The sequence below is a fragment of the Ursus americanus genome, chromosome 20 (assembly GCF_024610735.1).
Source record: "Ursus americanus isolate L20-20 chromosome 20, mUrsAme1.1.p, whole genome shotgun sequence".
NCBI lineage: Eukaryota > Metazoa > Chordata > Mammalia > Carnivora > Ursidae > Ursus > Ursus americanus.
In genome coordinates, this window is record NC_142146.1 from 35,984,360 (window position 1) to 36,008,761 (window position 24,402).

Here is a 24,402-nt window from a genome sequence, read left to right on the forward strand (position 1 = left end):
AACAACCTTCCAAAGAACAAAACTCCAGGCCCAGATGGTTTTCCTGGGGAATTCTACCAAACATTCAAAGAAGAAATAATACCTATTCTCCTAAAGCTATTTCAAAAAATAGAAACAGAAGGAAAGCTACCAAACTCATTCTATGAGGCCAATATTACCTTGATCCCCAAACCAGGCAAAGACCCCCTCAAAAAGGAGAATTACAGACCGATTTCCCTAATGAATATGGACGCCAAAATCCTCAACAAGATACTTGCTAATAGAATCCAACAGTACATTAAAAGGATTATCCATCACGATCAAGTGGGATTCATACCTGGGATGCAAGCGTGGTTCAGTATTCGCAAATCAATCAGCGTGATACATCATATCAACAAGAAAAGACTCAGGAACCATATGATCCTCTCAATCGATGCCGAAAAAGCATTTGACAAAATACAGCATCCTTTCCTGATTAAAACCCTTCAGAGTGTAGGAATAGAAGGTACATTTCTCAATCTCATAAAAGCCATCTATGAAAAGCCTACTGCAAATATTATTCTCAATGGGGAAAAGCTGGAAGCCTTTCCCTTAAGATCAGGAACTCGACAAGGATGCCCACTCTCGCCACTATTATTCAACATAGTACTAGAAGTCCTTGCAACAGCAATCAGACGACAAAAAGGGATCAAAGGTATTCAAATCGGCAAAGAAGAAGTCAAAATGTCACTTCACAGATGACATGATACTCTATATGGAAAACCCAAAAGAAGCCACTCCCAAACTATTAGAAGTTATAGAGCAATTCAGTAACATGGCGGGATACAAAATCAATGCTCAGAAATCAGTTGCATTTCTGTACACGAATAACGAGACCGAAGAAAGAGAAATTAGGGAATCCATCCCATTTACAATAGCACCAAAAACCATACGTTACCTTGGAATTAACTTAACCAGAGACGTAAAGGACCTATATTCTAGAAACTATAAATCACTCTTGAAAGACATTGAGGAAGACATAAAAAGATGGAAAGATATTCCATGCTCATGGATGGGAAGAATTAACATAGTTAAAATGTCCATGCTACCCAGAGCAATCTACACTTTCAATGCTATCCCGATCAAAATACCGAGGACATTTTTCAAAGAACTGGAACAAACAGTCCTAAAATTTGTATGGAAACAGAAAAGGCCCCGAATCTCCAAGGAACTGTTGAAAAGGAAAAACAAAGCTGGGGGCATCACAATGCTGGATTTCGAGCTGTACTACAAAGCTGTGACCACAAAGACAGCATGGTACTGGCACAAAAACAGACACATAGACCAATGGAACAGAATAGAGAGCCCAGAAATGGACCCTCGGCTCTTTGGGCAACTAATATTTGATAAAGCAGGAAAAAACATCCGGTGGGAAAAAGACAGTCTCTTCAATAAATGGTGCTGGGAAAATTGGACAGCTACATGCAGAAGAATGAAACTTGACCACTATCTCACACCATATACAAAAATAAACTCCAAATGGATGAAAGACCTCGATGTGAGACAGGAATCCATCAAAATTCTAGAGGAGAACATAGGCAGCAACCTCTACAACATTGGCCAAAGCAACCTTTTTCATGACACATCCCCAAAGGCAAGAGAAACAAAAGATAAAATGAATTTATGGGACTTCATCAAGATTAAAAGTTTCTGCACAGCCAAGGAAACAGTCAGAAAAACTAAGAGGCAGCCCACGGAATGGGAGAATATATTTGCAAATGACACTACAGATAAAGGACTGGTATCCAAGATCTACAAAGAACTTCTCAAACTCAATACACGAGAAACAAATAAACAAATCAAAAAATGGGCAGAAGATATGAACAGACACTTTTCCAATGAAGACATACAAATGGCTAACAGACACATGAAAAAATGTTCAAAATCATTAGCCATCAAGGAAATTCAAATCAAAACCACACTGAGATACCACCTTACGCCAGTTAGAATGGCAAAAATAGACAAGGCAAGAGACAACAATTGTTGGAGAGGATGTGGAGAAAGGGGTCCCTCCTACACTGTTGGTGGGAATGCAAGTTGGTACAGCCACTCTGGAAAACAGTGTGGAGGTCCCTTAAAAAGTTAAAAATTGAGCTACCCTATGATCCAGCCATTGGACTACTGGGTGTTTACCCCAAAGATACAGACGTAGTGAAGAGAAGGGCCATATGCACCCCAATGTTCATAGCAGCATTGTCCACAATAGCTAAATCGTGGAAGGAGCCGAGATGCCCTTCAACAGATGACTGGATTAAGAAGATGTGGTCTATATATACAATGGAATATTACTCAGCTATCAGAAAGAATGAATTCTCAACATTTGCTGCAACATGGACGGCACTGGAGGAGATAATGCTAAGTGAAATAAGTCAAGCAGAGAAAGACAACTATCATATGATTTCTCTCATCTATGGAACATAAGAACTAGGACGATCAGTAGGGGAAGAAAGGGATAAAGAAAGGGGGGGGGTAATCAGAAGGGGGAATGAAACATGAGACTATGGACTATGAGAAACAAACTGAGGGCCTCAGAGGGGAGGGGGGTGGGGAAAAGGGATAGGCCGGTGATGGGTAGTAAGGAGGGCACGTATTGCATCGTGCGCTGGGTGTTATACACAACTAATGAATTATCGAGCCTTACATCGGAAACCGGGGATGTACTGTATGGTGACTAACATAATATAATAAAAAATCATTTAAAAAAAAAAAGATTCTTTTAAGTTACCAGACCTCTCATTTATATTCTTTTTTAGAATTCCATTTTTTCCCTCTGTGTTTCATTTTAGATCATTTCCACTGTTCTATCTTTAAGTTCCCTAACCTTTTCTTCTGCAATATCTAATCTGTTAATCCTTTCTGGTGTATTTTTCATTCCACATATTATAGTTTTCATCTCTTAATACTTGTTTTGAGCCCTTTTTATAGTTTCCAGGTCTCTACTTCCGAGCATATGGCACATAATTATAGTAACTGTTTTAATGCCGTCTGCTAATTCTAACATCTGTGTGAGTTCTGTTTCAGTTTCAATTGATTGATTTTTCTCATTATGGGTATGAGTACAGACTTTAAATTTTTTGCCACAGAACACCAAATTGCCCTCCAAAAATGTTTCATCATTTATCCTATCACTACCAATAGATTAGTGTCCGTTTCCCTCCCTACCCTGTCACCAACAAATTTTGTCAGTCTTTAATCTTTGCCAATCGCATAGGCTAAAGCCGTTTGCTACTGTAAGAGATATTTATTAAGCACCGACTACAAACCTGGTGATGGATGGTGGCAATTCTGTGGTGTTTAAGCTGCCACCATAGCTGCCTTCATGGTGCTTATAACCTTGTGTTGTTGACCATGTTTTCATTTGTATTTTCACTGATTATCAATGACATTGAGCATCTTTTCCCAAGTTTATTGGTCACTTATATTTCTCCTTTCATATACTGCTACTAACCTTCACTGGATTGTTTTTATTCCTTTGTAAGAGCTATATACTTACTAAGGATAGATAACCACTTTCACCTTTTTTTTTTTTTAAGATTTATTTATTTGAGAGAGTGTGCACACAAGAGAGGGGAGAGGCAGAGGGAGAGAATCTCAAGCAGACACCCCACTAGGCATAGAGCCCTACGTGGGCTTGATCCCACAACCCATGAGAACATGACCTGAGCCTAAATCAAGAGTCAGATGCTTAACCAACTGAACCACCCAGGCACCCCCTCCAACACTTTCATCTTTTAAATAAAAAAAAATTTTGTGGTACAAAGACATTTCCTTTAAAATAAAATAACATTTGCACATAATTTCTTTGAAGAAATTATCTGCATGTTACTCAAATACTTTTTTCTACATGAAAAATAAATAGGAATTGATTCTGGTTTAAAAACAATGCCCTTAAAGGCAAACATTTTTGAATACAAAAATAAAACATACATAGATGAATCCTTAAGGTATACATAAATATGTAAATACTTTCATATATATCTGACATCAACATATAAATGACTTACATTTTTAGAAATAATTACACAGATTCCAAATGCCATTTTACTCTCTTAACAATGAAATGAAAAGTCAAAGAGATGGAACATCTTTAGATTAAATATTCCTGGCTGATTAAATATTTCTGGCAAAGCCATGCCATCTGTATTGGAAATACCCTATACGCAAGATTGTTAATTTGTAATTGTCTAAGATCTATTTGAAGGAGAAAATGTCAAAATTCCCATTATAGCATGTTTGCTTACCCACTGAAGAGTAGCAAGAGCTCTCACGCACATGCACAGGAGCAGCGAGGCACATGCTACCCATTCATCTGGCTGGGCAGGTAAATGCTGCTTGGGAGCATCAGGAAGAATGCCCTGCGACACAGTTTCTAAAAAGTGCCCAATATCTTTTTAGCCTTCATGGGCAGCATGAAGTGCCAGGGTATGGTGGACCCCGAGTTTATGGCCAGGGATATGACTTGTCCACACGTCACAGGGCTAAGGGTAATTAGCTCTCTGAGTATGATGGAGGAACGTATGCCACCAGTTATGCTGTGAATTCATAAACTGAGCAGTTTTAATAAACAGCCAGCCAGCAGAACCCCACGAGGCCCAATCCATCAGTTTGTCCATTGGGCCTGGCACCCCTGACTGACCTGTTTGATGTAGGTGGTCTCTGGCCACCTCAAACAAGCGCAGGTGCATGTTGGTGATGGGATTGAAGGAGCCACAGGCCAGGAGCACCACTGGGATTCGGCTCTTCATCTTGTCAGGCACATCCACACCCGCGGCAGCGGCCACCCTGCCTTCGTGGGGACAAAAACTGATGTTAGAGAGCTGGCAGCAGACAACTGTCCAGATCAGGGTCCCTAAAGCATACAGAGGCTATTACTTCTCATGTACGAGGTGACTGAGGGGCGGTAATAACAACATTTATAGAGGGTTTACCATGGGCCAGGACCTATGCTCAACACTATGTCACAGTATCTCCCTTGTCTCCCCAAATCCTTTCCACAACCCTGGGTGGTCACTGGTCCAGCTCAGGGACCTTAGAAGCTGCAGGACTGGAACCCAGACAGCCTGACTGTACACACCATGTTCTTCTAAGCTCTATACCCTCCCTGGGCTCTGCTGGGTTACCTTGAAATCATGAGGAGGTATGTAAGACTCCCCCATGTCATCTCTACTTCTATATCCCCGACCCATAGAAACTATGAGATAATAAATGTGTATTATTTTAACCTGCTAAATTTTGAGTTAATTTGTTAAGCAGCAAGAGGTAACTAATACAGTGACCAGCAGGAAAAATGCATTCGCTTCCTTCCTTTCATTCTTGCTATGGTGGCTTTGGCTGTAATTCTGCAGTTGCAGGGGTAACATGGAAAAGTTCTCAGTCACTGGAACCTGCAAGGAAATCTTTGTATCGAAGGAAACTACTGTAATCTGGCCTTTGTTGTCTGCTTCTCCAGATCCAATGCAGGTGACAACTTTTAAACTTTTTGTCACGCAAGAAACACACACCCTCTATTTGTTGTGGCCAAACGCTGCAAATGCTGGGACATCCAGCCACTGCCTGCCTCAAACTTTAGCAACGGTGGAGTACCTGTCAGTGGTTTCTCTGTGAGCTCCTCACGGCTTCCTGCTTCAAGCTTTTGTACATGTTATTTCAGTTTCCTCCAACTGGAATACCCCCAGCACGCCCCAATCTGTTAAGATTCAACTCAAATAATGATCACATTATTTGTGACTTCAATCACTATTTCTTGACTGCCTGCTAGGTGCCTGTATTAGTTAGGGATGCCTTTGGCTACAAGTCCCAGAAGCCTAAAACTTTAGCGGCTTAAACACACAGAGGTTATTTGTTTCTCGCGTGACAAGAAGTCTAAGCAGGCAGCTGCCATTAGGTCACTGGCTCAACAAGGACCTGCAATTCTCTCAGCTTTCCCCTCATGGTCACAAGATTGCTGCTGTGCCTACAGCCATCATGAATATGATCAAGGCAAGAAGGAGCAAAGAGCTTGTCCCTCTTAATCAAAAACAGAAGAGCTTTTTCAGAACCACCCTGTAGATTCTGCTTCTTATTGGCCAGAACTACATCACATGGCCCCTCTAGCCGCCAGAGAGGCTGGAAAAGCAAGTATTTAGCTGTACAGCCGCGCCAGTGGGAAGCAGCAAGGAAAAGGGAAGTGGAAACAGGACTGGCTAATGCACAGCGTCCGCCACAGAGTTGGGGCTACAACTGCCATGGAGCTGGCTGCTGAGATGGTTTTTCTGACAGCTAGCTTGGGTCAGCTGATCTCTGACCTTCCTTCAGTAAACTACAGACCACACTGTATTGGAAAAACCTGCCCCTGTGCCTTTCCCACCCACCAGACAATAAGCCCATTAAGAACAGGAGTGGTGTTTCCCTCATGTCTGGCTCCCAGCTTCAAGCACAGTGCCCGGCTCAGTGAAGACTGAGAACGGTGGCAGCTAGCCGCACGGGGGACCTGTGGCCTGGCAGGGGGAAGGCCTAATGCACCTCCTAATTCAGAGAAGTTGTTCTGGATGTATTCCGAGGTATAGCATGCAGATTAAAAAAAAAAAAAACAAAAACAAAACCTCTCAACCTAGGAGGGCTGTGATTTTTTCGAGTTTCCTTTAAGGCAGCAGGAACACCCCCACTGTGGGAGAAGAAAGCGGTCTGCAAGCTACTGCTGCTAGCTTCTTCCCGGAGAGGTCGGCTGGTTTAATGAGATATTATTTGCAGAGTGTGCTTAGCTATTCACAAGAGCAGCCTTGTGATGAGTGTATCTGAAGAGGCTGTTGTTCACAACTATTATGAAGCCTTTCAAAGTTCTATTTCGTTTTGACAAAATATAATTTCTTAGAGCCGTTAAAACATGTAACCGCAGCATCTCAGGTAACCTGGGGTTTTCTTTTTTTCAAAAGTCCCCAGAAACTGTAAATTAGATCATTTGTTTGAACAGTGGCATCAACAGCAATGAAGTGTGATGTTGGGGAGAAGAATAAATGCCTTCACGTGTCTGTCTTTTCTTTCCCTGCCAGCAGCCCACCGAGCCACACTGCTCGAGTGATGAGCCTGTCGGAGCCGCGGCTGGGGCGGGGAGAGGCAGTGAGGGCACGTTGCCAGGCTCAGGAACGAGGCGGGTGCTCCTGCCCCACTTGTATATGCTAACTTGCCTCCACTGAACACCCTCCCAAGCCCAAACCCAGAGAAATACAATGACAGCATTAGAACGGACTCACTCCAGGGGCCACCAGAATAAACCAGGCTCTGATTTGGGTGCAGGTCTCATCAGACACGAGGGCAGATGCATGCCATAAAAGTGACTCGTCTGCCCTGCCATCTAGTAATATCGAGTGAGACGAAGCAAGTGCGGGAGACTCTGGCCGTTGGGAAAGGCTTCTCATCAACAAGCATTTAATGGGGGGCCACAGAGTGAGCAATAATTGCTGCTGAAGGACTTAAGTTGAGGAGGCATACGCGGCCTTCTTGGAATTTATCACTAACCTGGAGAGACAAGGAGAATAGAAACCACCTGTGGCCCCAGCCCCTCTCCAGATACAGACCAGCTCCCTCTTCACAGCCACCCCGACCGCATGTCACCCCGCTCTTCCAAGGCAGCGCGCTGCCCGCCTTCTCCTCGCTTCCGCCAACACTGTTCCGGCTACCTGAAACACCCTCCTCACCCCTGCCTTCAAGGCTTTCTCCTTGGAGTGTCTACCCAATGCCCCCTCCCCCACCGAGCTACACGTACCGGGTACCTGTTTTATCACTTTCTCCTTCCAGCCGCCACAGAGCTGCCACTGCTTCGTTCCCATGTTGCTCTTCCCCAAGCAGAAGGTGAACTCCTACGGGGCCGTTTCTCATTCATGTTGTTCCCCACACTGTGCCTAGCACACGGGTGCTCAGGCAGTGTGGAGAACGAACAAGAGAATGAGTGACGGTCTCCAGCCGAACGTCGTCCTTTTCAGACGGCTACCTCATCTCAGATATAAACTGACCTTTCTGGCTTCCAAGGGGCACTTCAGACCCCTTGCCAAGAGCCCATTCCACTTCAGACTGAAATCAAACAAGACATTCCTGCCCACTGCGCCATCGTCCATGGCGGGATCCCATCAGCAGGGACACACGCCGACTCCCTGCCCACTGACACCAAGGGCATCCCTCTGCTCTGAAGGGCTGGAGGTTACCAGCTGCTGCTTTGACAGGCAGAAGCTCTGCAGATGTGATTACATTCAGGATCTTGACATGGGGAGGTTAGCCTGCATTATCCAGGTGGACCCAGTTTTATCACGAGGGTCCTAATAAGGAGGAGGAAGGGGGGGGTCAGATACCAAAAGATGGAAGGGTCCAAGTGACCATCAGGAGGGAAGATGCTATGCTGCTGACTTGGAAAGAGGATGGGGATGTCAACCAAGCAGTGCACGTGGCCTCCAGGAGCTGGAATTAGCAAAAGAAAACAGATTCTCCCCTAGAGCCTTCAGAGGGAGTGCGGCCCTGCTGACACCTTGGTTTCAGACTTCTGACTTTTAGAATGTAAGAAAATAAAATTGTGTTGTTTTCAACTAATAATCATGGCAATTTGTCACAGCAGCCATAGGAAATGAATACACTCACCTACGTGGGGGGGGCAGGCTCTCTACAGTGACCTCAGGGCAGGGAAGGTGAAGGAACTGAGCCAATGAAGGGTGTGTCGGGCAGAGGGACCAGCGGGGCAAAGGCCCAGCAATCACCCCCACGGTGGGTGATGGACTAAAAGCACATCGATGTCGCCGTGTCTGGGTGACTCAGGATCCAGGCTGCAGAGGGTGTAAGGATCCTGCAGGCCCCTAGAGGGTCTCCGGAGACTTGATTTTATTCCATGGGCAATGAAGAACCTCTGAAGCATTTTAAACGGGGGTGTGACTTACTCCTATTTGTTTCAGAAATAGCTCTCAAGTGTTCCCCGGAAAGTGCATCAGGAAGGTCCAAGGCGGCTACTGCCAGGACCCCGCTGCCTGGGGAAGGCAGGCATTTCCCCAGCTTCCCCGAGGATGGCCTTTCCTGCTGCCTACATTTCACTTCAATCACCGGGTAATGTGATGCTGGCCAATGCCCCGCGTGCACCAAATTCTAACTAAGTGTGCACCCTTCGGCCCATTTGTCACAGGCCGTCGCAGAGACACAGAAAGGAAAGGCGAGCCAGGAAGGTTAAGTGCCGTCACTGCAGATGTAATGTGCTAACGCTCATCGCTTGGGAGGCAGTCAATTTACCTTTCCCTGCGGTGAGCTCCTCTAACAGGACCTGGCCCGCGAAAGTGGCTGAAAACATCCCTGTTTATTATAGACATAAAGCAGATGGCTTCAGGCAGAATGGAAATGGATTCTACAAACATCTTTCATTACACAGACCTCTTGACCGGACTCCTCATCTTAAAGAAAACAAGAGATGCGGTCTGTATTTCTGGGGTTGACGAACACATTTTTCAGGACCTAGGGAAATCATTTCCATCTGCACGACTATGTCAACTTCTCCAGGGCAATCAACCTTCACGCGAACTCTGGGCACTTTTTCTTTTCAACTCTGTTGGATTCACCGGCTGTTGCTATGGGCACACGGTGCCGCTAGGAACAAAAGCAGAGCGAGCCTTCTGTCAGTGTGGGGGTCCTCCGCCAGCCACCTCTCCACGGAACACACACGCCAATTAAGCACTCATCCTAATGATGAGGCTCCCAGGAAAGCAGGCAGCCTGGCTCTTCAGTTTTGAGAACTTTGAAAAGATCTGAAGGAGGCATGAGGCATGGAATGAGGTCTCTCTCGCAGCCCCACGCTCAGGAGTTGGGACCATTTCAATGGGTGCAGGAAGATGGAAGGGAGTCACAGCTACTGGGTTTGCTGAGTGAAAGGCTAGGCGTTGTGCTACAACTTTACACACATCAGTGCTGATTCTTTAAACCTGCCTGGAAGGAGAGGGTCTGTGCCTGCATTCTGGTCAAGAGCCCAACCAACCTCTCTGAGCCTCAGCGAGCCACAAGGAAGATGGAGATAAATCACACACCTCCTAGGAGCTGACCCACCTAGCACGGTTCTTGGCCCACAGGGGGTTCTCCAGAAATATTAGCTCCTCTTTCCTTTCATATGTTTAAAGCAGAACTCACCATCCCCACCGCCACCTCCACCTGCTTGTTCACCATTTCTGCAGTCACCCAGGATCAAAACCTGACAGCCCTGAGGGCCACATCAGCACCCACCTGCCTGTTAGACGACTCCTTCAGACCAGCCTGGCCTGGGAGATGGTCCCACAGAAGAGCGCTCCCGAAGGAGGCCACCCCCACACGCCACTGCTCTAGTCTTCCACCTAGCTCCAACTGTAACGACTCGGCTCTGAGCATCACCTGTCCCTGGGGTTAAGACCTGACCGTGAGAAACAGGTAGTGTAATGTCATGCTGGTAGAAATAACATCTGTTGCTGAATAAATACGCTCAGATCACAGCTGACTGGAGACCTTGGAACAAAGAAGGCAGAAGAGGCGGGCAGACAATGAGAAGTGCCTGGCATCCCCTGTGAGGGGTGTCAAACAGCACATAATTAAAATCACAACCTACCAGCAACTGTGCTAGTGCCTTAGAGGCACAGGGCTAAATATAACCTGGCCCCTGTGCTGTGGGAGGTTATAGCCGGGCAGGAAGAACAAACCACTAAGACCCCAGGTGGGACAGAGCTGCTGGGAACCTCCCAATGTCCACTTCTGGCTTTCTGTTTCGTAACAGAGACGCTGTCTCTCGCTGGCAGGTTATATTCTACATTCCCCAGTCTCTGCAGCAGGGGAAGGCCATCCACGTGCCTAAGGTAAGGCCAAAGATCTAGGAACAGAAGTGCTGCGCAATACTTTCAGAACCTTCTTGAAATGGGAAAGGCCTGCCCTTCTCTTCTGCATCCCTGCTGTCTAGAATGTGATGGCTGGAGTATGGCAGCTATACTGGACCAACTGCCAGTCTGACAGAGAATAAGCCAAGAGAAAGTCAGGACTTAATGACCCTGAAGCTGCCATACCAGCCCCAGACCACCTACCTTCAGGCTTCTTTTTCCTGGGGGAGAAATAATCTTCTAAGTCACCATTATTTTCTACTTTTCTGTTATATTCAGTTAAACCTCATTCTGATACACTGATATCTAATGAATGTTTATTGAACTAGTGTATAAAGAAATGAAAAGGTGTGTAAATTTTTAGAAGTTTCTACTGCCCCAGTTAAACTATTTTATATGCGGAAACTCAAATGGATATTGTTTGAAAGGGAAAATACACATAAGGGAAAAAAAATCTATCATAACTTAATTTTTTATATATGAATTTTTCATGGGAGGAAAAATCCTTACTCAGGACTCTAGAAGGCTGAAATGTGTAGCACTGAATCTGCTTTTCTGTAGATCACAAAAACCAGACTCTGTCCTATCTCCTTCCCCCCAAAACAGATTCATTACGGTGTGCTGTTGCACTCGGCTTCGAGTGGGCATTTGCCATATGGCTTGGCAGTTTAATGGTTTTCTGATACTTGACAAAAATGAAGCACAATCATTTTGCAAGGAGTTTGCGTTCCTAGATGGGTCTTTTCCAAATAACAGCTGTGCCTCAAAATTGAGTTACTCAAATTGCAATTTGTGGACACAATACTCAAACATTTACAAGTGAGCAAAACCTCAAATCACTTGGGCTATTTCCAGGCTTCAGAGTTTATGAAGTTTTTAGCAATGTTATGAGTGTGCAGCTGTCAACAAACTCAAGCCAAAGTCTCCCAACCACCAGACTCGGCAGGCAGTAGAGATGTCCTACTTAGCAGCAGGACGTGTGCAGCCAACCCCAAACCCTCGGGAGAGAAAGAACACAAGGGAAAAAGCCCGCAGACCAAATCCCTACACCTCTCTCTCTCCTCTCTCCCACACTGGACAGATGACACCAAATCTACAGCTCCAGCCTTGACCTTGCTTATGGGTGGGTGCAGGGATGTCCACCTGGCACTGGCTTCCTAACAAGCCACATAAACATGGATTCAGAGCCGACTAAAGACTTCCAAACTGAGTGACCTTATCAGTCAGGAGAGTCCAGACGAGGTATATTAACAATCCCCAAATCTCAGGAGCTTAAACTAAAGGTTTGTTTCATATTCCTACTACATGCCCATTCCATGCCGGTTGGGGCTCTGTCCTGTACCATCTTTTCCCCTCAATCTGGGACTCAAGCCAATAGAGCAGTCACTACCTGGAATATGGTCAGGCTGTAGCCGAGGGAAACAAAAAGGGCTCCAGAAGGTCCCTCATCAGCAACTGTATTATATGGTTGGCTCACACTGGCATGTGTCACTTACAACAAGCCCACCCAACTTCAGCGAGTTAGAAAATACAACCTCACTCTAGTTCTCCACCTTCAGGACACAGAAATATTTGGTGAACAGCCTTGTGCCTACTACAGTCAAGCAACCACTCGAGCCTCAGTGACCCATCTGGAAAATGTAGATAATTACACCTCCTCAGATTGTTATAAGGGTTATAAAGGTTAATAGACCCACGCCTGGCCCAAAGGAGGGTCTCCAGAAATATCAGCTCTTTTCCTTGCCTTCAAAACAGAAATCTCCATCTCCCACACCTTCTTCCAGCTGCCCAAACCCCTTGTCTGAAAAAAGATTCCACGTTTTTCTAGTCACTTTCAATCAAAACATGCCAGTTAGCTATGACATCTCTTCATCCTTCATCATGTCCTCCCAATACATTGAACCTCCAAGTACGGCCAATATTCCCCACATGAGGTTTTCACTTTCCATCACTACTGGGGCGCACCCCACTATCAGATTTTATTATCTTCTTGTATAAGTTAGGATTTTTAAAAATTGCAGACAAGAGAAATGAGCTCTTGTAATCCTAGTTCCCCTCCCCACCAAAGGCAAAGCAGTAAAGGCGCATGGAATCATTGGAAGGCCTCCAGGCCATCACACAGAGTAAAGGAAGAGCTGAACATGAGATCTCAGGGTGGACAAGGGACAGGGCAGTGCCACGGTCTCAGTCTGGACAGAGTCCCATGGTACAGACATGGTCAGTGGGGGCTCACACCAATGCACAATGTTGTTCCCAGAGAGGGGCTGCTGATGTGAGCTGGACAGACCCTATCCCACCCTCACTGACAGCTTCCACACTTGGTGAGAGAAACTCTGGAATCCTCTCCCCCCACCACTTTGGCCCCAATCTAATCTTTTCTCAATATGCTAAACAGATTAAAGTCCTGAAGTTTGGGTTAAGTCACTGAAACTACTGTGTCTACCATGCACCAAGCACTGTTTAAAACCTGGACCTTTATGCCAAGCTAGTGATAAAATCTTCAGCAATTTGTTCCCCACTGACATTTCGTTGCTCAGCCATGTCCTTCATCTGGCATTAGAACTTCGGAGATTTCAGCCCCACTCCGCCTCTCCTAATTGTCTCCTGACCTCCCTCTCTAGCCTCTACATGTGCTCCTTGTCCTCCCCAAGCTGAGACCACCTGCTGTTACTGCTTCTTAGGCTTCTGTTCATGCCCCTTCCTAGAGCTAGGTGGTCTCTTTCATGCCAGCTCTCCCTCAGAGCTCCCCCCAGTAGCCCTCCTAGAAGTCACTGTTCCATCCTCTGACCTCTTAAAGGTGATAATCTGTCTATATTATTGAGTCCCTACGCTTTTCTTGCGTAACAGATTATAAATCCCTGAGGGCAGGGATCCCATGGGGTCTAACACAGAGTGGAACACAAATAAGGAATATTCACCTTATTCGCTGCGGGACAAGGTAAAAGTGAAAAGTAGATCGAAATGAGAGCCAGAGAGCACTGGTCACCCCCTGGCATGGTCTAGGCCGAAGCACCTCCATTCTCACTTCCAATACCCATCACTTCTTGGCTTTTCCTGTTTGCTTTAACTGATGCAAATTTCTGTCTCCCTCTCTGGGGCATCAGCTCCCTCTGGACTTGAATTTTGCTCTCACCCCATCAACTGTGTCTGCTGCCTTGGCTGGGCTGCACCTAGGATCCTGATTTGCACCTTAGACGCATCACTTGATTCCTCTGTCCATTCCCTGCCTCTGCTGAATCCAGGGTACATGTCCAGGGCCCTGCTCCAGTCCAGCAGTGGGCAATGAGCCACAGGGACTGTTGGGAAAAGCAGTCCCACACCCTCTACAGACCTGGGAGATTCCCTGTCTGGCAGAAAAAATGCAGAGCTGTCCATAATGATGGCAGGGGATGGCACCATGGCCCTTCTATGCTCGAGAACAAAATTGGCAGCCATTGGGCTCTTCTCTCTCCCTTACCTTGATAGCCTGTCAGTTCCACCTTTGCAGTATCTTTATTACCCGTCCGTCTCAAACTCTGCAGTCCCTGCCTTGGATTTGGGCTCATTATTTCCCAGTTGGACCCGAGTGAACTCTTAACCTGTCCCCAGTGTCACCTCCCCGGCCCATCTCTGCTCAGCTGCCCAAGGGATCTTGGGCAGGGATCTTCTAGCACGTACATGGTCCCGTTTCCACAGTCACCCAACTGCATTGTGGGTAATGAAACCCCTCAGTGTGGCATCCATGAGCCTTACAGCTGACCATGGCCTGTCTCATCAGTCTCATCACTTACCTTCCACCCCTCCCCCCGGTCTGCTCCATCTAACTGCTTTCCATTCCATCCTAAGTCCCCTTGGATGGAATTTTAGGACGAGCCCTAAAATCAAATACAAAAACTCTAACAAAGAAGGCAACTTGGTTAGCTTGCTTGTTCATTCAGTAAAAAACAAAATAAGCTGCCACCACCATCAAATTCGAAAGGGCAATAGGAGCTGACAGGAAGATCCCCAAATGCCTGGAAAGGTGGGAAGCTGGCCAGGCTCTCCATGAAGGCAGAAGAGACCAGGGGAGGCCCAGTGAGCCACAGCAGGGGACACGTAGGCAGGAGTCTTGCTGCTCAAGGACAGGCGTTCACTTGGGAATTTCACCGGGCAGAACACAACCAAGTCCACAACAATCCTTTCCCATTTCATGTAATAGAATTTCCTCCAGAAATTATAAGCCAAGCAGCTCATCTCCCTTCTTTATTGAGCTATAAGCAGACTGCCATAGTCATGAGCAGATTAACTGCAAATCTGGGCAGTGATCTATGAAATCAGAACAGAGCTGGGTTTGGGGATGTGATTAATTAAAATTTTTAACCAAGTTCATCCCACGTATATTTAATGTTATGCATAAGTGCTTTTGTGCTGGCTGGAAATTAGGACCAAAGAGTGGGCAGTTCATAGAAACACCTGCAGTCTCTGTGATTCTTAAACAGACAAAGCTTATTTTGTTTCTTCTCTCACTTACTGCTTCAGAATCCACTAGCAGGACTGGCAGATCATCCCCCGCCCGTGTCCCCCATTCAAGCCCCCGCATTTCTCCTGCACACAAGAATACGTACACTCAGACCGTGAAGGGCATAGGGCACTTCTTCCAGCCATCAACTGAGGTTGTCTGTGCTTGCCATTGGGGGACCTCTGGAATGGAAAAGGCTTGGCACAAGCTCTGCAACCCTGAACAAGCCCTTCAGTCTTCTATAAAATGAGGATAACCAAGCTCATCCACGGAGGCTGTGAAGATGAACGAAAGAGACACCTCAGGACTACACCTCCTACACTGCATTCAGAGGAGGGGGAACATTTCCATTAGGGATTCATACGTGCCAACCCTGTGTGAAGACACCACTGTCCATGCTAGACTCTACCTGTTCCTGCAAGAACAGGACAAATGAAGCCGCTACTTTTCTGAGCGCACCCACCCCTGCACAGCACAGAATCAGGACTTTCTGGCCAACTCAGGCCTGGGCTGGGGCAGCAGCAGAAGCCCACCAGGTCATACACAACACTCCAGCAGACCGGCATCCGGCTCCCTCCTACAAAGTCAGGATTTGTTGGTTTACTTTACTATATATGAATTAAAAAACCAGCAAAGAGGTTAATTTGCTTCTGTGATTTCTGAAAAAGTAAGGTATTTATGTGGTACACACTTTGGCTGATGTTTCTTTTTATAGGCTCCTGTGATCCATGGTGATCCATGAGTGTGCACACCACAGCATGGGGCTGCCCAGAGAGGCTGCCCAGCGAGGAGGGTCCTGGCCCCAGGGGAACAGGCAGACCCCAGGGCCTCAAGGTCAATGGACAGAGCTGGATCCAATCAGGCCAGAAGAACTAAAGAGCACTAGATGCCCAGAGGTAGGGGTGAAGCCAGATGCAGACATCTGGAGGTATCAACTTCAGAATTAAGACAGTGAAGCTTCATCCCACAGGCCTCTAACTCATGTGAATTCTCTTACGTGTGCTGGCCTCACTAAATCAATAAAATAATAATTTAAGTGTAAAACAAAATATAGCCAAAATGAAATGATTTAAGCTCACTGTCTTCCATGAGCAGATGTTCCAGAGGGAATGTGATGTGGCAGTCTGCTGGCCCTTCCTGGCAACTCCCTTTTCTCCTTGCTAAGAAACCTGATTTGGGGGGCATCTGGGTGGCTCAGCAGGTAAGTCTCGGACTCTTGATTTCCGCTCAGGTCATGATCTCAGGGTGTTGAGATCAAGCCTTGGGTGGGACTCTGTGCTCAGCGGGGCGTCTGCTTCTCTCTCTCTCTGCCATTCCCCCCACTCACGCACACTCTCTAAAATACATAAATAAATCTTAAAAAAAAAAAAAAAAGAACAAAACAAAACCTGATTCTGTTCAGCTTCAGGGACAAGGGGCAGAGATCCCGACAGACGCCACAGCACTGCAGCCACTGCGGCTTGCCACTTCCTTCACCCGTGATTGGTCAAGCACGAGCACGTGAGCCAGTCCTAACCAATGAGATACAGCAGGAAGTGCCTGGAGGCCCACGGGAAAGATTTTGAAAGTCCAATGACAGCAGGTCCTTCTTCCGCCCGTTTCTGCCCTGGACGCCGTGGTATGGGGGTGTGACGCTTGGGGCTGCCACAGCCCTCCTGTGATCACGAGACCACGAAAGGAAGGCCTAGAGAACTGCAGCACTGAAGGGCAACCCAGAGACTTGGTCTCATTACGTCGCTGCAATAGCCTAGTACAGCCTCTCTCTAGACTTTATTATGTGAGCTGCTAAAATATCTTTATTGCCACAGCTACTGCTGGTCACTTATTCAGCTGCTTGTGTCCTCACATATCCAAACAGATACACCTCAGGAGGCTTCAGTTCTTGCCTTCCCCTCCCGGCGTGTGCACTTTTGTGTGATTCCAGTGTGTAAAGACAGGTACTTCTACATCACGTGGCCCCTGAAGTCAAGGCAGCTGCCTCACCTGGGCTGCAGTTGACCCGAAACTGCATTTGTGTTGGAAGACATCCCGCTCTGTAGGACCTGGGTTGGGACGGTATGTTGAACTCCAATGTAGAGCTGTACTAGGAATCTTGCAGTTCTGAACAAACATGATTTTTGGTTGACACTGTGACCTCAGAACCTAACCTCAGGGGAAGCTGCCTCCCGGGCCTCTTTGCAGACCCCTCTCAACTACATTCACCGTCCCCACGGCACCAACTATAGGGACCTTTCCAAGGGTGTCAGAATGCCTCTCTGTATCAGATACCTCTCTGTATCTCGTGGGACGTTTATTCCCTCAATGGCTCCTGAGGGGGGCTGCCTTTGGTGTAGCCTCCTCCCTCCTCTCCACAGGTAGGGACAGCTGTGCCTTCCCAGCTTCAGCGCGGGCTGCTTCCCTACCGTACCTGTGGTAGAGGTAGAGAAGTCTGAACACACCCACAATGCCATCTGTTTTGTTCCTGCTGGTCTCTCTCCTAGAATGCCCTATCCATTTCTACTATTAAACTTCGTTCCCCCAACACTCAGCACACATTAGGCCAACCACAGAAGGTCTCCTTATCATGATAATGACAAAAAACGACCCAATTAAAAAACAGGCAAAGGACTTCAAATAGCCATTTCTCCAAAGAAGATACACGAATGACCAATAAACACATGAAAAGATGCTCAACATCACTAATCACTAGGGAAATGCGGATCAAAACTACCATGAGATACCATCTCAGATATATTACGATGACTATTATTTAAAAATATAGAAAACAAGTGTTGGCAAGGATGTGGAGATACTGGAACTTTTGTGCACTGCTAGTGGGCATGCAAACTGGTACAGCCACTGTGGGAGACAGTATGGAGGTTCCTCCAAATATTAAAAATGGAACTACCCTTTGATCCAGCAATCCCACTTCTGAGCATACACACAAAAGAACTGAAAGCAGCCACATGAACAGATACTTGTACACCCATGTTCGTATAGCATTATTCACAGTAGTCAAAAGGTGTAAGCAGCCCAAGAGTCCGCAGACAGATGAACGGATAAACAGAAGGACATTAAGTTCCATGAAATAAGTCAGTCACAAAAAGATAACTACTGTATGATTCCGTATATATTTGCCTACCACCTAGAGTGGTCAAATTCATAGAGACAGTATATAGGTGGTCCCACTGAGCAGGGAGACTGACGTGGGGCTCGATCCCAGGACCCTGAGATGATGACCTGAGCTGAAGGCAGGCGCTCAATCAACTGAGCCACGCATCCCTCAAGATTTTTTTATAAGAAGATGGCCTGGACTGGCAGACACATCACCTCTTCTGGTTCTAGTGAGGATGGGCCACCGATGATGCCCCACCCTTTGTCTGAAGCCAGGCAGCCAACGTCTCCCCACGCTCATTCCCCTGGGGCCACTCCCATCTGCTCGAGGACCTCTGTGCAGGGACATGTGTGCTCTACCTGCCTGGTCTGCACTCTCAAATTGCTGTCCTAATGTCTCTATAATGTATTAACAGGCGGTGGCCAAAGGGAGTTCTGCTGAAACAGGCAGTAGTTTGGGCCATTCTGGACAAAATCCTAGAATGCACACGATAATGCTGAGCGATGCAGTTTAATTTATGAGCATGCAGGTCTGCTGTGAAATTGGGAAATGGAAGTATGAGACATTAGCATTCACATAGCAAGGGCAGGGCCAAGTCCCAAACTGTGATATGCCTTTCCCTGGGAGGGCTGGAGAGCGTGAAAGAGCAGCCACACGGTCAGTTAAATGTGTGCTCACGAACCTCATCCGTCTACTTTAATGCCACCAACCACCCGAGAGGAATGTGCTTCTCCAGGCCCTATGCCTTTCATATTGCCCAACACCCTCCATTGCCTTTAACAACAGTCACTCATATGCACCTCTTCCAGGCAGATTTAAAAAATGAATGTCATGGTCTGGATATGGTTTGATCTGCAGGGGGGAAGGCAGAACAGACGGCTTCTCAACTTCTTCTAGCTAGGGCATACAAACTATTATGCTGCGAAATATTTTCAAATTAAAACGGGAAGACAGGCACGTCTGTAATTTAATTCATAGCAGTTGTACATGCGGTTCATGCCGTGTATTCTCCTGTGAAAGGAGCTCATCAGTCAGAGACTTTGTCTGACCCTGACCTTCTAGCCCATCTTTCAGTGCACAGAATAAAAGAACATCTATTTCCGCCTTCTTATGCATGAAAATATACCCTTCCGAAGAGTCCAAAGGAAATATGAAGCGTGCTCTAGCAGTTAAAGTATGTTGGAAAACGGGCTGGAAATCCCACTGCAACAGGCTGAATAATGTCCCCCAAAGATACCACCTCCTCATCCTGGTTCCTGTGGATGTTACCTTATTTGGGAAAGGGCCTTGGCAGATGTGATTAAGTTAAGGATCTTGAGATGGGGAGATTATCCTGGATCGTCTAGAGGGCCCTGAATGCAATCACCTGGATCTTTCTGAGGGAGGGAGAACGAGACCAGAACACACACACACACACACAGAAGGCCCTGTGAAGACAGAGCAGAGAGGAATTTGGAGATGCCAGCCTTGAAGACTGGAGTGACGCAGGCCCAGGCCACGAGAGCCAGCAGCCAGCAGAAGCTGGAAGAGGCAAGGAGCAACTGGCCCCTGAATGGATCCCCTCTGAACGGAAGGCAACCCTGCTGACACCTTGATGTGGGCCTTGGAACTGATTTCTGATTTTGGCCTCCAGCATGGTGAGAGAATGCATTTCTGCTGTCTTAAAGCACCAAGTTGGTGTAATGTGTTACAGCGGCCCTAGAAAATTAACGCACCCACAGAGGGGCCAGAGGGGAGAGTTTCAGTTTGGATAAAAACCATCCCAAATACTCTACGGTTCTTTTAATGGTATTTAGCAGAGTTCAACTTCCTGCCTCCAGCACATGGGGCAGGAGAGAGCTGGAACGCAGGGCAGTTGGGTCCACGGAGCACAGGTAAAGAGAAGCGGTAGTCTCGCGCCTGGGTCCTTGGGGACAACTCTAGGCAACGTCCCTTCCTGAAGCAGGGTGCTAAGTACATGAAGAAAACATGTCTAGTTCTTAAAGCAAAAGTGTGACTAGGTGAGTGTGAAGGGGGCAGTAAGGATTTAAGAGACTTCCAATAAATTAACCTCACAGCTCAGACAGGGCCGTGTTGGTATGTGTAGGTGTCAGGGGAGCACATCTTTAAACAAATGCAGTGTAATTATTAATAAACATGGCCAGATGCCTGGCAAGCATATGTTACAAGGCTGTTCTCTGAGGGTTTGTCTGTAATAGTGAAAAATTAGAGACCCAAATGTCTACCAACACGGGAATGGTTAAGGCTCCGGTGATACTATGCAGCTTTAAAGAGTAACATAATTCCACACACACTGACATTAGAGGTTATGAATGAGTCACTGTTGCAGAAGAAAAAAAGGGCAAGTTGCAGATAGGATGACAGTGTTCTCATTTTGGTTAAACAAAGCTATCTCTGTGGCCGTGATCTGCAGAAATATTACAGAATAAAAACGTGTGTGTGTGTGTGTGTCCCACCATTGGACGGGTGCACTGCAAACAGGCAGTCACTGCCTCTGAAAAAGGGGAGGCTTGCTGCAGGGACAGCAAGAGAACGGCCAGACTGGGACTCCGTTGTCTGAATGAGCTTTCTCCCTAAGCGTGTACTCCCTTTGTAGTTTTAAGAAAAGATGCACGTGCAGTCAAGATGCGCCCTGAGAACCTTGCGGAGGCTGCTGTCAGGTGAACCGTGGAGACCCTCAGGAACTGTGTGCCCAAGGAGCACCGTGCTGCACGTGGTCTTCAGAGATGGCTGGGGCTTCTGGGGGCTGCCTGGAGGCTGGCTAACACTGCAGGGCTGGAGGCAAAAACCTTGGCTTTTATACCAGGCTCCCGAGCGGGGCTGCCATGTTCGTATTGAAAGGAAGAAAGAAAGGCGCAGTAAGGAGACCAAAGTCCCAGGCAAGTGTGTCTTTTGTCTCTTCCACAGGAGTGGGGCCAAGCCACTGTTCACCAACTCAGTGGTCTACACCAAAGCCAAGGGAACTCTGTCTTTTGAACGCTTTCTCTGAGAAATTCTGCAGGAAGACGTTTCTAAAGGTTTTCCTGCCTCCTGGAAGGGTAGTTTTCTCACCAGGGGAGCGCACAATCCCTCTGCTTGTTAGCAGCACAGCTCTCTCTGCGTGGTGAGCCGCCCAGCAATTGGGAGGCCCTATGCCTTGGAAAAGGACCCTCTTGGCCTCCCCACTCAGAGTACACCCCAGAGTACACCCAAGCCACGTTCCACCACATATAAAGGCAGAGCTCTTGGATCAAGAGAGTCTCCCAGACACCTGTCTCCTGGAAATCCCGTTCTGGATTACTGTGTAATCAGGCTGATCAACTGTGCACCAAAAAGGCGTTAATTCAGTTAAGGGAAATATGCACTGAGCTCACACTGTTCAAATCAGGTGTACTGAAGAGATGAACAAGTGTGTCTCAGAACCCCAAAGTGAAGATGAAGTTTCCCGACAAGAAATGACACGCACTATTCTCTCTTGGATAAAAACAGGGGTGTGGGTGACTTCTGTCGCAAACACATGCTATGGGAGCACAGGGCCTTGACAGCGACAGGTCTCTACAAACACTTGCTAAGTGACGGCTTTTAGTGAAATTACTGCTTTTGGTGGAATGAAAGGTACCCATCCTCTTTCTCCCCCACATAATATGAAGTGTTTATTTTCCAAGGTATGTTTCTCCAAGATTTGCTGCAAATCTTTAAAAGTCATGACACTTTATGATTCCTTATTACAAATTTCAAGACTTTCATCTCCTGCATTTTAAAGAAACTGTCACAAAAGCAAAGATGGGAAGCTGGATTTTTCCTGCAGCAGAGGGAACGCTGTATCTAGACGCCCGATGCTGAACCAAAATACTGAAAGCTGATGATTTTGCGCTTCCACTTGCAGAATGTTAACCCCTGGTCAAACCCCGCATTTTATAACTGAGCAGAGGACCAGAGAGGTGAAGCTGCTTATTCAAGGTCACACAGGAAGGTAACAGTGCTAGAACTGGAGCTTGGGCTGAGACTTCTATCACACTGTGACACTGCCTCATAAACCAAGCTCTTTGGTTATGGAGATTTTTCAGTTTTATCCCAGGAAGGCGTCATGACACATAGGCCGCATGACAAGGCCTAATGAGACGGGTGCTGAGGGACAAATGCCGGGGATGCAGAAGATGGTAAATTCAGAGAAGCAAGGCTGCAAGGGACCAGGAGCGATTCTCTCACTCCCATTTTCCTTCCCTGAGGCGGAAGTCACGGACATCTTTCCAGGGAGAAGTATCTTATTTCTAAAAGCCTTCAGGAAATATTTCATAAGTTAACTTACAAAAAGGAATATCTGATTTCCTCTCAATAGCAGGATCCAAGAAGTAACCACAGAAAACCATTGCAGTTTTTTCCATAAAAAAACATAAAATGCTCCTCACCCCGATACCTCAAAAGTGATTATTTAAAATCACCTTCCAAGGGTGCCTGGGTGGCTCAATTGGTTAAGCATCTAACTATTGATTTCAGCTCAGGTCATGATCTCAGGGTCCTGAGATCGAGCCTCACACTGGGGCTTAAGACTCTCTCTCTCCCTCTGCCCTTCCTCCCTGCTCTCTAAAATAAAGAAATAAAATCTTTAAAAATAATAATAGGGGTGCCTGGGTGGCACAGCGGTTAAGCGTCTGCCTTCGGCTCAGGGCGTGATCCCGGCGTTGTGGGATCGAGCCCCACATCAGGCTCTTCCTCTATAAGCCTGCTTCTTCCTCTCCCACTCCCCCTGCTTGTGTTCCCTCTCTCGCTGGCTGTCTCTCTCTGTCGAATAATAAATAAATCTTTTTAAAAAATAAATAAATAAATAAATAAATAAATAAATAAATAAATAAAATAATAAGTAAAATCACTTTCCAATTTAGTCCTATGTGAACATTTTTACTGTGAAAGGAAAACATCTTGGAAAATAAGAGCCTGGAGATGTCATGAAACCCTCCCTCTGATCTTTGTAAGAATTCGTAAGAACGTCGGAGACTCACTGGGGCCTGGCTGTGTGATTACCTTTGACAGAAATGATATTATAGAGAGGCCTGCGGAGCACAGAACATTTGTGACACGGAAGCACCTGAGTTAGAAACCATATAACGGCTCCCACTGCAGGACCGGCACCTCTAAGTTTTGTAAAAAGTCCCATTTTTTCGCAAAGCAGTTTTTACAGCAAGCCTTAGATCAAGAAAGTACATTTCTGAGTAATGTGAAGGGGAAAAAAAATAAAAACAAAATAGATTAAAAACTCCATCAATGATTCCACATATATTCCTGCCAAATGATCCAAAAGCCAGAGGTTATTCTGAGAGGAGGAAGTCTGCCTAACATCCGTGATATTAAGAGAGGGAAAGCTAATAACGTGTGGCACTTCATCTGGAGAGGAACCCGCTGACCCACCGCCAATGGCTCTGGACAGCTTTGTGATGGGTGATGATGGGATTCTGGGCTCCTGAGAATCAAGGGGTGCCCCTCCAAGGCAGCTGCTGGAGGTAAGGTGGCCCAAGTCTGGGGCCCGGTGCAGGCTGTCTGCGTGGGGAGGTCTGAGGACAGTGAACACCAGAGTCCTGGCCTCAGGGTCTCAGGCTCTGGGCAAAGGTGCAAATAGCCTTCCTTAATTTCGCCCTCCCCCGGCCCTGCCACACCATCCCCCTAATGGTCTGTTAAAGCCTCTCACAGCCATGCCTCAGTGCTCCTGTTCCAGGCATTTCTCCTCCGCTGTTCCAAAGCAAGTGTCTCTCTAAATGCCCCCAGCCCCCACCCCCCACCCCGGCGTTCAGGAATCACCCATCCGCTGACTGATGGTCTGGGGGGCCCATATCCTCGGCTCCTCACAGAACAGAGGAATGGAGCCCAATCCTGTATCTGTGTCCAGCCCTCACCTTCCACCCAGCTCCAGGTCCGAGGGAGAAAGGTTGAGGTCCTCAGCCAGGGCCCTGAAACCCCAGGCTGGAGCCAATGCTGGGAGGAACCGTGCCTGGGGAAGAAGGGCA

The 24,402-nt window shown here is 46.8% G+C and overlaps 1 protein-coding gene across 2 annotated transcripts in view; it reads right to left on the reverse strand.

Annotated features, from left to right (window-relative positions):
* NMNAT3 (nicotinamide nucleotide adenylyltransferase 3) overlaps positions 1–24,402 on the reverse strand; it is a 113,320-nt gene that overhangs the window by 61,312 nt on the left and 27,606 nt on the right. Inside the window, exon 2 of one of the 2 annotated variants that reach the window (XM_045791878.2) lies at positions 4,655–4,804. In XM_045791878.2, the coding sequence (XP_045647834.1) occupies positions 4,655–4,763 (109 nt within the window). In that variant the 5' untranslated portion in view covers positions 4,764–4,804. The remainder of the gene's footprint in view (positions 1–4,654; positions 4,805–24,402) is intronic. The other variant, XM_045791879.2, reaches the window with a different exon arrangement.